The following is a 15,475-nucleotide window of genomic DNA, read 5'->3' on the forward strand; positions in this document are numbered from 1 at the left end:
GTATTAGCTTGAGGCGTGAACAATAGAAAACAGTATAAATACAGCTTGATTTTTGCAATAAATTGGTTTCACTTGATCAGATTGATCATGGTGTGATGTCCTGGTGTTACTGATCCTCTGTAAGAAAGCTCTGGAAACCCAGGGCACCCAGGGAATATTTCTGTGTCTGCTTTGGGGTGCCCTGACCCCCAGGGGAGCTCTGACTTTGACCCTCATTCATGGAGAAAATTTCCCAGACTTCAAGATAGACTGGAACCCACAAAAGTGTGAAATAGATTATAGAGAGTAGTGTAGGTGCATCACTTGGTGAGAAATTGAGGTTTTGGGATTTTTAGTGTGTTGTGGATGGAAGCAAGATGGAGGGCACAGGGTGTTGTCCTGGGTTTCTTCTTCTTCCTCCTTCTTCATGGGTTTGGGTGGCATTTTGTAATTGGGCAGAAAAGTCCACACTGGGATCTGTTATTGGGTTAAAAGGGAAAATAATCCACGTGTCAGTTCTTAATTGGATAGTTTAGTTTTAAAAGACCTTGTACCAAGAGATTGTTGGCCATTTTGTGCCTTCTAATGAAAAGCTGCCCAACTCACAGTGGTGAGACTGTTTTACTGATAAGAAATAACAAACACTTGAGTCCAAACATGAACTACTGTCTCAAGTGCCTCCAATCCTGACCCAGAGAAACTAACCACTGAAACTCCCACAGTGGAAATCAAAAGATGCAAGAATAAAACTTAAGGATGAGCTTGGTCCTTACCAACTTCTCCCATGACACGCAGCCCTTCCTGGTAGTTGGGGCCTCCTCTCCGTACAAAGATCCTCACCTCATGCTCCTTCAGAGGGCCTTGGTAATCCTTAATTGCTCTCACAATGCCCTAAAAGAAACACACAGGACTGGTGACCCAGGCAGCCACATTCACCCTGTCCCACCATCTCAGAAACTCCTGGAAGAGATGGACTATGAGCCTCAGCCAAATGTGGAATTGGGAAGAAGGGCTGGAGGGTGGCAATTGTGTGTTTGCTGCTGTTTGAGACTGGTCACTTACTTTAAAGGTAGCTGCTACATTGGTGAAGTTTGCAATGCTGCCTCCAATAATCAGGATCTTCCCTGAGGGAAGAAACACAGGTAAGTAAAGCCATCCCCAGAGCAGAGTGCTCCCAGATCAGGAAGCAGTTAAGGACAAAGTCAAACAAAGCTGCAGAGTAACCAGCTGTATTTAGTAGAAAAAAAAAAAAAAAACAAAAAAAACCCTAAAGCAGTTAAGTTTAGTAGAGCCTGCAAGATAAGAGCTTTGTACCAAGCAAGAATGTCTGATAAGGATCTCTCAGGCCCCATGAAAAACCACAAGTCCTCTCTTAGAAGCAAGAGCTGACAGAAATCCAACCCTGATTTGTTCAGAAGGCAGAAGTACACTGAAAGCTCTGCCAGGGAAGGCTCAGCATAGTAACAGCCCAGATTTCTCCAGGTTCTTCTGCCAGCCAGGTTCACAGCTTTGGAACTGCAGCATCTCCCTTACCTTCTGGGTGCTTCTCTCGGGTCATGAGGGAGAGGATGGTTTTAGCATAGTCATAGGTCTGCTGCTCACTCGGGGCTCCTGAGTACTCCCCATAGTTTGCCAGCTCATTCACACCCCCCAGGTCACAAATGGTGTCACTAACAATAAAAAAGCAGTTATTTAAGAGATTAGTTATAATTTGAGCCACTATAAAGTTCCTAAAGTATTCCAAATCCCTGGGAAGTGGGACTCTTAACAGAGGGACAGTGCTGTCTGCTGAACACAAAGCTGCTCTCATCTTGGTGCCAGTTACAATTAATATTGTCATGTTCCCCAGATGCAAACTCAGTGACCACTACAACAATCATATCACCCTCAACAGCCTCCAGCCAGCTTGTTTCTTTGTCAGTCAGAAAGGAACTGACAGAGTTAGTTACAGTAGAGTAACTACAGTACTTACAGTAACTCTGTAAGAAACTGTACCTAACCCTAACCCTTGCAAAATTAAATTCCACAGCCGACACTACGTGAAAAATCCACACAGCATCTTCATTCTGAACAGATCCCAAACAGTCACAGCACAGGAAAAATGGCTTTAGGAGACTCTGCTTTCTGCAGCAATTATGTTCTGCCAGCACTTGAGATCCTCCCCCTCTGGAAAGCTTGCTTCCTGTACCTGTACACCACTGAGGCACCACCACCAGCCACCATGGTCCAGATCCTGCCTTTGGGGTTCAGGATGGTAAGCTTCAGGCTGGCCCCACTCTTGGCATCCAGGTCAGCAATGTAGGCTTCCTGCAGAGAGAGCAGCACAACCTCAGCTCCCTCCTGCATCCCCCTTCTCCATCCCAAGGGCTTACAGTGCTGGGTGCATTTGGACCCACAGACAGTCACACCTCAGGGACAGCAGGGCTGCAAACTCAGCATTTGTCAGGGATTGTCAGTCCCAGCTCCATCCCTCCATCCCACAACAGGCACAAAATCTGAACACAAGTGTAAAGTCTGCTCTGGCCTCGTCCAAGACTGAGACCTGAAGGAATCTAAAAATCATCCCACCCATGGTGCCCACTCTGGCTGTGCTGGAGCCAGGAACAAAATCACTGAGAGCTGTGATTTGGCTCAACGTGGTGCCCCTGCAGCCCAGTGTGCCAGCAGCACTTCATCAGAGTTCATTAACATTCCCAGCAAAGACTCTGCCATAACAACCTTCCCAGGGACTCAGAGAGGGATGATTCAGAGACAAAATCTGAACTAATCCTTTTAAGAGCAAACTGAGTTGAGTGTTGGCATCCAGCAAGCTACATGGAAAGGAACAGCTAAATGGATTTCCTGGCCACAGTACAAAAACCTTCCGACTGAAGCATAATTATAATGATTAAAATGAAAAAAGTCAGGACAGAAATCATTTTGGAGAGAGAAGAACAGACCCCTGAAATAAGTAACAGAATAATTAGGGAGAGAGCTCTACTTCCAACAGCCTCTGAAGCTGCTGGGACCTGTCTGGAGCAACGCTTGTGCATCCAGCAGTACAGACCCAGGGAATTTGGGGAGGGAACAGGCACTGCCAGCTTTGTAAGAAAGTGCTCATGGTAAATTTTTGGAAAAATAGGTGTATTAACATCATCTTACTTATAGAAGTTCCAGAAATGGGGATTATTTTCTCTGGGTTCACCCTTGGATGCAGCATGGGCACACAGCTGCTGCTCTGAGGGAATGTCAGCTCCCAGTAACCACTGCTCCAAGAGGAAAACAGTGATGTTGAGGGCAGCAACATGGGCAGAAAGCACAAAAGGAAGCTCTGCACAGGCACAGAGCTTTGGCACACAGCTGATGGAAGTTAAATATCAGCTTCCATTAAAAAAAAAGTCAATTCTGAATTAAAGAACTGACCAAACAGAGGTGGGAAGCAGCTGCAGTTCAGAGTGTGATTCTGAGCAGCCCTAGAACTGCAGCTAACCATGCACGGGTTATCATGGACAGCACAGCCAAGGGGGCTGAGACACAACAACAAAACCACTGGAAACAGCAATGCCATGGATGTGGTAGTCACATATCCTCTGAACAGTATTTCTCTCCCAGGATTTTCATGGGAAGCTATGAGAAAGCTCAGAGAAAGAATTAAAACAATTATTATCTCAACCTCTGCACCTGGCAGGCAAGCTCTGTTTGTCAGAGATGTTTACAAGAAAGAGTTTTCCCTTCCTGACCAATAGGTGAGAGAAGATTCCCAAAGGCCAATCAGGTCTTAGGTCCACCACTGTATAAAAACTGTGGATTTCTAATAATAAAGTGCCTTTTCATGATGGAGTCTCTGTATCACCTTTGTCTGTCCCTGATACCCCTTTGGTGATACATGGGCATACAAGCAATGGTAAATTCATGGCACAGTGAAGGAATTCAGCTGTCACTTGCCTCAGGGTAAGCTTCCCTGCCAAAAGGAGGGGGGAACTCCACATCCCCCCACTTCACTTTGCAGATGTAGTCAGCCGTGGCGTCAATCTTTGCAGCCAGATCAAGGATGTAAACACCATCCTTGGTGACCACTGCAGGGAAAAACATCACAGTTAGCTCTGGGTTGTACAGAGACACATTACAGATTTACTCCAGCAGCTGGAACCACACAGGCATCATTGCAAAATTGGAAACTGCTGTTTCCCCTGGCACTGGGCAGTATTGACCAGCCCCAGCAAGTTCCCTGAGGAATTAACCAGTAACTGTGGCCATGGTCCAGCTCTGTCTCATGGGTTATTTTGTTCTAAAGTGTAATTTTTATATTCTTCAGTTCTGCCTTGACATTCCTTTCAAGGGAATTTTTCATTTCCTCATTTTTATTTCACCGAATGAACAGCTCAAAGACAGATCACTGCCACTTCCATACTTCTGCACATGGCACCTGCTGCTGTTGTGGATTACAGAACCAAAGGAAGGATCAAGAACACATTTCAGTAGTTCAGAACAGATAGTTCTGCTTCCAAAGATATTCATTACCTAATGGATTGATCTCAAGGTACGTAAAATACAGATCTTCATAAAGGTTGAACAGGCCACAGATGAAGCTGGCCAAGATGCTGTAAAAAAAGAGGAAAAAAAAATTAACACAAGTTAATGAAAGTAGCCAAATCTAAGTACAGCCTGCTCTGTTCATTGGTATGAGTGGCAATCTGCAAATCTACTTGGCATCCATTTCTTTCATTCTCATTCATCTCCTCTGGATGGAGCCTGGGTGATGGATGACTCAAGGGAAGGAAGACCTTGATGACTCATCTGAATCACCCTCCACCAAACTCTGCTGAGGACACAGTTGCTCACAACTGTCGGAGCTGTGCAGTCTGATTTATCTCCCTACAAGACAGAAGCACATCTTTGCCTCTCTGCTGATACCCATCTTTGTCAGATCTGAGCTTCCTTAGCTGTGATAAGGGGGAGGCTGCAGTCAACTGGTGGAGTGACAGGCTCCTTCACCCTTCAGTACTGCACAGTGTCAGCAAGGATTAAGCTTGTTTGGAAAAATCATGACTCATATTAAGCTAACTAAGTATGGGCATCTAATTGAGGGAGATGCAGAAGCCTGGAGATCTACAGATAAGCCTGCAGAAGGAAGAACAGGAGAATAACTTTGGAGATCAGGCCAGAGCAAGAGAAAGGGATATTCTGAATTAGCAGTCAGAGCCACATCTCACCACCAGTTCACTAAACAAAAGAAACTTCTATGCTGGCACAAAGGATCAGAATTCAGCACATGCCTCCAGTCTCAGGTTGAGACCTAAGCAGGCTGACAAGTGCTGCTGCCAAGTACAGGCTCAGCACTAGGAAATCTTATTTTTGGGTTTTACAGGCAGCTGAGATAAGGTCAGAGAGCTTGGATTCAGGATGCATGGCATATTCTGGAGACCAGCAAGAAGGGCAGGAGAGTGAGATTCAGGGTTAAGAAAACAGAGAGATGTAGCACTGAGACAAAATACAGCAACTGCTGCATGGCTGCTCCTACCCAGAACTGCATCTCTACTTACTCCTTCTTGTCAGCTGGTGCATGCTGCAGGAGATGCTTCTTCACATCTGATTCACTGAGCTTCTCATCCACTGCCACCAGCAGCTTCTGAGCCTTGGCATCCACATCTCCCACATCCACACCCCCTTCGTGGTGGAAGAGCACATAGTCTCCCTCACGGGCAGCATAGATGCACACATAGAACTCTTCCTCCTGTGCCACACAGCAGGGACAAGCATTTAGCAGGGACCCTAGAGGCTTTTGTGCCAGTGTTGGGATTGGGGAAGCTGAGCCCAAAGTCAAGCTTCTCAAGTGTAGCCTCACATGTCTCCTCACAGAGAAAAGCAAGGCACAATTCTTCCCGAGAATATTTCTGGGTTTCACATTCTCTGGGCATCAGAGAAAGGAAAAACAAGTCTTATCATTTGCTGTGCCTGTGTTTGTGCCAAAGTAAAATGCAATATGGAGATTGTTTACCCACAGTGATGGTGTTTGTTTCCTTGGCCTGTCAGGGCCAGGTGTGTGTGTGTGTGTCAGGACTGTCACTGACAGCCACGAGATTCTGTGCAGTGTGTGCAGAGTGAGTGCTTGGCAGATTGAGTTTAGATGTAATGTAATATAGTATAATATAGAATAAACTAATTAATTAGCCTTCTGATATCCATGGAGTCCTCCTCATCATTGCTCCCTTGTCAGGGCCTCTCAGAGCAGCTACAACCAAGGAGCAGCAGTGCTGGAGTGGCCCTGACACTGAGAAAGACTTGACAGTCATTTTTATTTCAAACAGGAAAAAGAAACAGAAATATTATCTCAGCAAAGACCATGATTAACAAAAAGATCTGTGTGCAGAAGTGTCTGGCAGACCCTTCTTCTGTTATAATTGCAGTTTTATTTGTTTTGTAGTAGCCTTGCTATGATGTACTCTCTTGGGAGTTTTCACTTCATTGGCAAACTGATTAAAAATTATAAGGAATATGAAAGTGTATGAATTAATTTTCTACTTAAAATTTCAGTGTGGAAATACAGAAGATGCTTTTGCCCAGGGAGTGCAGCAACACTGTCAGCTCAACAGCACACTCCCAAACTTCTGCTTTCTCCACTGTAGCAATCCAGCTAAGCATGAAGCCCAGAGAGATTTAAAATCCCCCTTTAATGTTGTACTAACCTGCTTGTGAGGGACAAAGGGTTCAATCAGAAAGTTCTTCAGGATTCCCTTGGCATTAGCAATCTGGGGACAGAAACAAGATAAACACCCATAACCACTTGTCCAGCACATTTGTGACAGCATAAGGAAAGCTTTGAGAATTAATCAGCACTGCTCTAAAATTGATCCCCTCCCACTGTGCCTGCTGGGGAACCACTGCTCCCTGTCCAGCACAGCATTGAGGATATCTGGTTACAGGAGATGCTCACCTTTCCCATTCCTAACAGGGCAGAGGGGTATCAGAATTACACCAGGACAGCTGCTCTCCTCTCCTCTTCTGTCCCAGAGCCAGCTCTGTCACTGGGCCCTGCTCAGCACAGTGAGGCACAAGGGCTTGAGAGGCTCTTGGAGTAGTGGAAAACTCAGAAGTGAGGAATGCCTGACTAGTGGCAGGAGCAGAGGCCTCAGAGTAGTGATCACCCTGAAATGGTATCAGGGAGCACAGAAGAGCAGGAAAATCCTTTAGCCTCTTCTTAAGAGTCCAGGAACTGTTTTGTGCAGGCACTGATCTCCAAACCCAAGAGACACTGGGGGACACTCCCTGCTTCTGAGGACACCAGTGGTCCTGAGTCTGTGGCCCAGACCTTGCTTTTGATATGGCTGTTGTTGTGCTAAAGGAGTAATTTCCACACCCATGGTTTTCCCAACGGGGAGCACTCACAGAGCTGCTCCTGCTGTTTCCCAATTCCTGCTGCACCAGCTCAGAGCCAGAGGCAAATCAATCCCAGCAGGGCCAAAAGCATAAATTCCTTCAGGCAGCACTCCATCAGCTCCCAACACACAGCAGCAGGCATGGCAGGCACTTCATTATCATTAGCACTGCACTGTCATTCCCAGGAAAATAAATATTATATGGCAGCACCGAGTTAAAATAAAGGCCTGAAGTAACACTCAATCAACTAAAACACACGGGCTGGCTGCAGGAGAGGATTTTAGAGCTATTTTTCCTGTTCTGGGAACAAAAATGAAGCCACTTTTGTGGCTCACTCACCGTGGTTTCCTGGCCCAGGCGCTGCTTGAGCCAAGCCTTGACCTGATCCAGGGTGAGGTTAATCCCAACCAGTCCCAGCTTCCCACGTCTCTTAATGAGCTGGTCTGGCTTCACCACCAAACGCTGCACGGGTTGGGCAAGAGTTAAAGGAAGAAGCATTAGAAAGTGATTTTGGTTGAGTGGTTCTCTGCAAATAGTGAAGTAAAAATTTAAATCAGTTCTGCACAGCATCCATCCTTGTAAAATTCCTTTAATCTTGGCAAATCCAGCTCCTGGTACAATACGCCTGCAAGTTTGTGTTTTCTTATGCTGTACTTTCTGCAAATAGTGAAGTAAAAACTTAAATCAGTTCTGCACAGCACCCATCCTAGTAAAATTCTTTTAATCTTGGTAAATCCATCTTCTGGTACAGTATGCCTGCAAGTTTGGGTTTTCTTATGCTGTACTTTGAGAAAAGCTGCCTTGTTTCTACTCAGCTGTAAGCAGACATCAGAGGCTGAGGTGACAGCTTGTTCTGCCTTTTTTTTTTTGATGAAAAAACCCAATAAAAGTCATGACAGACATAGACAGTTGCTCACAAAAATTTAAAAAAAAAGAGCTCCTGCTAGGGCCAGGGTCATACACATTTCAGCCAAGTGGCTGTGGCTTTTTAGAAGATACCCATGGATAGCTGCTCCTGGGTTACACACATCTCCAGCTTGCAAATATCCTTTTAAAGAGCCAAACTAGAACTGGTTGTCATTCTCCTGCACCACTGACATGTCTTGGAACTTCAGCAACTGAAGAGTCAGAACACACTGTGCTGCAGTAAAGGACACTGAGCATGGTCTTGCTGCTGCACCTGAAGCTCTTCCCAGCCTTACAGAACCTGCCTTAAAATCCCAAAAACAACCTTGCTCTCTTTCTGGCTCCCTGCAAGGCTTTCAGAAGCACTGCTGATCTCCTCCTGCAGTTCATTCAGGCACTTGAGCATGGAACATCTAATTAGTGCAGGGCTTTTATCAGTCAGTCAGTCAGTCAAGGACTATGAGACATTCATGTTCTGCAGCCAATGACTTAATTATATTAACCACTGGGAGGGAGCCAGCTTGGACAGCTAATAAAAAAGAGCTCTGGGAATGTTTTCTCTACAGAAAGTGTGAGGATATGAGATAGAGAGATAAATGATTTTGCACTGAAAAATTGAAAAAAGGAAGTTTTCCCTAACATTTTGCTTGGATTCAAGAAAAGCAGTGTCCTAACTTGACATGGGGAGAGTTTCAGAGAGAGTTTCTCATTTCAGAGAGCTCAGCTTTGAGAACAGGGACTGACATCTCTGAATCAACCGTCTTTACAGTTATGAGCAACTGCTTCACAGCTATCCCTGCTCCTATATTTCAGTCTTAAAGGAATAATCAGCCCCCCATGAGGTGATACTGAGCTTTGAAGCAAGATTTGTTTCTTCATCAGGCTGCAGAGCAGCAGCAGTGACTGGTTATAGGAATGTGCTCTTTGTTGATGGAGTGACAAAACTATCCTTTATCCCCGTAAAAACAAAATAAGCCCAAAAGTTTCTCTTCTCAATTAGGTGAAAAGGCATTTTATAGGACTTGGGGAACTTCACTTTAAACTTAAGGATAGCTAATTAGACAGGATCCAAAAAGTTTCACCTGAGCAATTTATTGGAAAAAGAAGAGAAGAAAGAACTAATGGCTTTTGTGAGGTGTTTTACCAGGAACAACAACCTCTTGCACCTAGATTGGTTTTTATTTGTTTATGTCCCAAAAAAGGTTTGGAAACAAAAAGGTTTTGATAAAAGGCAAAATAACAGAAGTTAGAAAGCATAAAACCATCAGGATAAGGTAGCTGAGCTATCTTGGGCGCAAAATCTATCTCCAAATTCTTATGAGACCTAACTCAAAGAAAACCATATTGCAGCTGGTCCTTCAGGAAGGGTGTGGAGCAGTGCCCAGGGGCTGCAGGAGGGCAGACCCTGCTGTCCCTGCCCTTACCTCACTCAGGAGCCAGGGGTGGTCCTGGGTGAGCCGTGCCCAGTCCGTGGCTGGCGTCACCCGGGCATACTTGAAGCGGTTCTGGATGGCAGAGGACGTGCAGATGTACTTGTACAAGAACTCCTTCCCTGTCTGCTCTGAGATGGCTTTGGCTGACATGGCTGCTTAGTCTGGATGGGGAAAAAAAAAAAAAAAAGCAAAAATCCATCAGGAATAGAGCCCTGCATCACTCAGCTCAACACAAACCCAAGGCAAAGCAATTATATGTAAGATCATAAAACTCCCCTGATAAGCAAGAATTCCTCACTTTGCTTAAAACTCCTCCCCTGCCGTGCACACTGTTTTCATCCAGCCCTGTCTGCAGGGAAAGGCAGAATCCCTGCAGCTTGTCCCAGGCAGCACCAAGCCTTTCCCAAAGCCACAGCTTGGAGCATCCCCTCCCATCCAGCTCTCCCCAGTGTCACAGCACCCCAGGATTGCCCCTGGTGTAACCCACCTACCCCATTTCCTGGTGCATTTCCAGGGAGGGATCCCTCCCTCCTACTCACTTCTCTAAGGCACCCCATATTCCCAGCCAAGCCTGGCTGTGGGCATGTCAGCAATCCCCATCCCTTTTCCAAAGGGAAAAGAAAACACTGCCAGGATTACCAAAACTAGAATAGGTTTACATCACTGGTTTTTGTTTCAGAACCAGGTTTCTTGGAAAGAGCTTTACATCTGACAGAATAAGATGCTCAAGACAACAACAAAGATTAAGTTTTGACAGCTTGTTTTGGTTTTGGGATTGCTTTTTTAAAGAAAAATCCTAAATTCAGTCCCTTTCCTATGGATGGTTTTCTTCTCTTTTCGAGCATATTCCAAACTGATGCAAGCAAATAATTTCTGACCTCAAGAGTGCAACTATTCTTTTTGATAAGGTGTCAAAGACCCATTTATTTTTGGCTGCCATAAACACTTTTTTAAAAGAATACTTCATGCCAGCGACCCTGTCTGATGTGTCACACATCAGAACTGAGTGCTGTGACCAGCCAGCAGGTTTGGTGTGTCTGGGGGTCACACTGCTGACAGGGAGGCTCAAGCAGCAGCTCCTCCTGAATTCTGAGTGACTGGGGTCATGTCACTGTTTCCCAAGCACTGCCAGTGTTGTTTTGTACAGTACCTTATAATTTTTATTTTATCTAGATCCTTCATTCCCTCATTAGTATCCCAATTTATTAAAAGTTCACCTAAAGGACTACTAGGAGGTATTTTTTAAGAAAATACCTTTCTTCCCTTTTCTCTTCCTCCTTTTCTCTTTCCTCAAGGCAAAAGCACCCTTGGGATGGATTCTGGGAGAGCTGCAAAGCAGAGAAGCACCAACACAAAAAAGAGGAATTCAGATTCCATCTAAACACCTGGACAGCCAAATACTAGAACTGCTCAGTAAGACTACCTGTCCTCACAAAACACATACCCCACTGCAGACCCACAGAGGGAAACAGTTAATAAATTTCAATTATTTCTTGTGCTGCCCTCTGGGTAATAACCATCAGTAATCAGCTGGGCTTTTCATCCTACAAGCAAACACAGAATAGGCAGTGATTAACTAGCTACAATTAGAAATAAAGAACCTTTCTCCCTAGTGCAGAAAGGAGGAGGTGGGTCCATCCCAACTCCTACTCCATGGTAGGAGGCAGGCTGCATTCCCTGAGCTTCCAAAAGCAAATAGGTCAGGCTGAGCAAGTGCTATTACTGAAAGCTGATAACTGTGCTCAAGGACCAACCTTGCCACTGCCACCTTTTCAAATGCAATTTAAAGGGTTAAAAATCGACAAATGCAAAAGACAAAGAACTGCAGGCCCACTTTCAAAGAGCTCTGATGTAAAACCTGAACGGGATTGCAGCACAGCTTCCAATTTAATCCCATTTCAAAACAGGATCGGGCAACGCTCCTGCAGCACCCCATCTTTCATCAGCCTCAACCCCCATCCTGCCACTAGAAATCTTGTCCCAGCTGAAACAGCCCCTGTTAGTTTGTTAGCCCCAAGGTGGCCTGGACAAGAGAGGAGCTCCTGTGAGCAGCCAGAGGACACCAAACCCCAAAAGACAGACACATTCCCACAGGCACCACAGCACTGCCCAGCCTGACTGCACACACACACACCTCATCTGTACTGCAGAGCCCAAAACTTCCCACTGGAATTTGAGCAGAGCTATTTCTGAGAGCAAACCTGCTCCCACAATACCTACAGCCACCATTTGTTCTGCCTGAGAGGGAGCTGCAATATTCCTGCTTCAAAATCCACCAATTCCACAATTTGCTCAGGGCCTGTCCCAGAGAAACAGTGTCACATCTCACTGCAGCACAAGCAGATGGGTAAAAGAAAATGGCAAACATATTTCTTTAAGAAATAAGCACTTCTTAGTGTTTGTCATTTCTCCAGGGTGTCACAGAGCCTCTAAACAGCACTGCAGAATTTCAGCCCACCATTACAAATAAAACCACTCAGGCTGATGCTGGTTATGCCAATGAATACCCTGCAATTGCAGGACACTGGAGCCAGGCTGTTCCTCAGGTTTTATTAAGAGTAGTCCTATAAAAAAGCCTCAGTGGGAACAAGTGAAATGCATGGGATTCCTTAAATTTGAGCCATTCCCCTCCCAGAAAGAACCATTTCTGGTCTTTTTTATGTTGCTCCATTCTGCTCTTCCCCTGCTTTCCCTCACAACTCCATCACCTTTTTTGCAGTAACACTACTGGGGTAAAGAAAGGAAACTACAGAATTTTTACAATAGCAGTAGATGAATAATAACATCCTTGTGTCATGGCAACAGAACAGCAGGAATGAGGCTGTTCTGACCTTATCTGCCTGAGTTTCACATTTCCTAAATATTAGCAAGTCTTTAATCACCCCCCTCACTCAGTTTTTCCACTGTTCTAACCCTGCCTTTCTCATGGGACAGAGAGCACAAAGCAAATGCTTCAGTCTGCTGAACTGTTAAGCTAAGAGAGATCAGCAGGAAAATAATCCATAGGGCATCAGCAATTGCTGGCTGTGTGTGCTTGTGCAGCTCCATCAGAGCAGGTTCATTAACTCACTGCATCTGCTCTGCTAACACCAAACAGAACAGGGCACAGCTCATGTCACTACAGAGGAACTCAATCTCCCCCGTTACCCAGCAATGAGGCAGGTTCAAACTCTTATCTGTCAGAATTAATCTTATTTTCAGTCGTGTTTAGCACCTGCAGTCCTGGGGAGAGCAGAGGCTGCATCTCTGAAGGTAAACTCAGGGAAAAACGGCCTTTTCTGTGCCCAAAACACAGGCTGTGGGATAACAACGTTCTCTTCCACTGCTCTGTTCAGCATTCATTGCCAAGACTGATCTGAAATTTTCTCAGCATTTCAAGCCCCAGACCTTGCACCCACCACACACAAGGGCAGATTCATGTGAGCAGGACCAGTGCCACAGATTTCCATGAATTATTGTGTTCATTTAGTGAGGCTCCAACACCAACAGCTTCCCTGCAACACCCTGGAGACCTTTCCCTCATCACCCATACCCAACAATTCAAAAAGAGCTGAATTCCAGCCTTTGCTAGCAAGTAAGAGACATGGATTAGATCATATTTTCAGGAGCTCAGCAGCACTTATTCCCTCAAAACATCACCTGTCAAATATATACAGATAAGTTGATGCTTGAGGAGAGTTTACTGAGTGTAGTGACAGAGAAATCAGCGGGATGGTGGCAAGGCAGGCAAGAGTCCTGGAGCTGGATGTTGTGTTTGCTGTGGTGTAGCTGCTACCAGCTGAAGGGTGCACCCAAAAAAATCCAAAGGAAACACAGCTGGAGAAACAGGGAGGCGTTCCTGACACAGAACTCAGGGGAAATTTCCCTGACTTCCAGGAGATCAGTGATGTGGCACTGCTCAGTGTGACAAAGTCTGCTCTGCAAGGGGAGAAAAAGCATCAGACATTGATTTAGTTTGTTTTTCTTCTAGCCAGAAGAAGAGGTGTAACTCAGCTTCACCAATCTGTGTTCACATAGGGAGCTCCCTGAGATCTGGATGGGTGCTGAGCTCCAGCTGCACCAGAACAACACTTCAGGCCAGGAGGAAAGGACTCCCTCTGCAGAAGGCTCGACGCCCACTCTCCCAAGAACCGTGTCAACAAACCCACACCATAAAGCAGCCTCTCCCCTCCATGCTGGGTAATTTATTAACACAGTTCAAGCCAAGCCAGTATTTTCAGCCCATGGCAGCGTGAAAAGTTACATCAGCTCCCACCTGGCAGACCCGTGTGTTTCATCAGAGGATGGTGAGGGCTCAGAGCTGCAGCCAACGTGAGGTCACGGTCCCCCAGCTGGGGTTGGGAAATGCTCTGTGGGGTGATGCAAACAGGTGCTGCATGCCCAGCTCTGGGGGAGGCTCCTGCACACACAGAACCTCTGAGAGAAACACGGCAGCCAGGGAGGAGCAGGGAGCATGGACTGGTTGGTTACATGTGGCCAACAGAGACCTGGTGGGTGCCACGGGGCGGGGGGAATTTGGGAATCCTGTCATTGAAGAGCATCTCATTCTGCAGCCTTAGGGCTCCTTAACAAGCTTATTCCTTAAATTACCTGCACAGTGTATAGCAATAAAGGGCTCCCTGGCCACCATGAATGGGCAGGACTTCCAACTGTGGCTGTCCTTGTTTGGGAACCACCTCAGGCAGTGCTGGAATAGCCCTGATACCTGGGGAGAGCTGCACAGTCTCACATGCAGGACACCCACCGGGGTTTGGGTAGCAGCACTGGAAACCACACTGCACAAACCCTGTCAGAGGGGGCTGGTGGGGCTCTCATCAAACAAACCCTGTGATTAGTGCACTCTGAAGGATGGAATTCATACACCCAGCTGTGAGCAGCTACCCAGCAGGGAATCTGGGGGCTCTACAGCCCCAGCATTTCCAGAGCTGATACTCTGAGCTCCAAACCCACTTAGGGATCAGAAAGTACAGGCACCTCCAAACAAGACAGCCAGGGCGCAGCTCAGCTTTCAGCCTGCAGACAACAAACTGCTCAACAGAGAGAGGAGGGAGAGTCGCAGAGCAGGATGAGAATTTCGAAAGCAGCAAGACAAACAGGAGGTGTTTGCAAGCAGCAAACAGGACAGCTGGAACACAGCCGGCTGTTCTGGGGAGGGAGCGACACACGGGCTGCGCACACACCGCCGCCCGCACGGGAACAGCGCGATCCTCATGCGGGGCTGCTCCTAAAGGAGTACTTTTAATTTCTGACTCCAACATTTATAGATTTCCAAAAGTGACGGTGGATTGGAAGGTGACAGTGCCACCGAAGGGATTTTCCTCATGGCAGGAGAGGAAAGCGCTTTAGCCAAGGCCCCCTCAGACCAGGGGGGGAAATGCATAAAGCCAAACCCTTTCCCAGTCCCGTGATAACCCCCGCGCTGTCACCACCGCACACCGGCCGTGCCACCGCGCCCCGAGCGGGGCATCAGCACGGCTGATGGAGCCCCAGCAAGGTCAGGGCCAGCACAGCACACCCGCCTCTGGAGCGAGCCCGCGGCGCCCCCTCAGCCCGCGGGCCGCTCCCGGTGCCCGCCAGCCCACACCGCCAGCCACGGGGGCCGCGGCCGGCCAGAGCCGGTGCGGCTCCCGCCTCCTCAGACGCGTGGGCGCCACTGGCGGAGGGGCCGCGCCACGTGCCAGGCGGAGCCCGGCACCGCAGCCGCCCCGGCACTCACCTGGGCCCCGCTCAGGCCGCTACCGCTCCCGCCCCACTCCGCTGCCGCTCCGGCCCCGCTCGCGCCGCCGCCGCCGCCTTTTGTT

At 47.1% G+C, this 15,475-nt stretch overlaps 1 protein-coding gene across 1 annotated transcript in view; it reads right to left on the reverse strand.

The window, feature by feature from the left end:
- The window catches only part of ACLY (ATP citrate lyase), a 28,610-nt gene extending 13,135 nt beyond the window's left edge, over positions 1-15,475 (reverse strand). The window contains exons 1-11 of the mRNA XM_063179115.1: positions 15,391-15,475; positions 9,666-9,835; positions 7,675-7,797; positions 6,645-6,707; positions 5,502-5,692; positions 4,480-4,559; positions 3,904-4,034; positions 2,168-2,286; positions 1,513-1,649; positions 1,042-1,103; positions 753-870 (exon numbers count right to left, since the gene is read on the reverse strand). Of these exons, the coding sequence (XP_063035185.1) occupies positions 753-870; positions 1,042-1,103; positions 1,513-1,649; positions 2,168-2,286; positions 3,904-4,034; positions 4,480-4,559; positions 5,502-5,692; positions 6,645-6,707; positions 7,675-7,797; positions 9,666-9,824 (1,183 nt within the window). The 5' untranslated portion in view covers positions 9,825-9,835; positions 15,391-15,475. The remainder of the gene's footprint in view (positions 1-752; positions 871-1,041; positions 1,104-1,512; positions 1,650-2,167; positions 2,287-3,903; positions 4,035-4,479; positions 4,560-5,501; positions 5,693-6,644; positions 6,708-7,674; positions 7,798-9,665; positions 9,836-15,390) is intronic.

This window comes from Melospiza melodia, chromosome 30, assembly GCF_035770615.1.
Source record: "Melospiza melodia melodia isolate bMelMel2 chromosome 30, bMelMel2.pri, whole genome shotgun sequence".
Classification (NCBI taxonomy): domain Eukaryota; kingdom Metazoa; phylum Chordata; class Aves; order Passeriformes; family Passerellidae; genus Melospiza; species Melospiza melodia.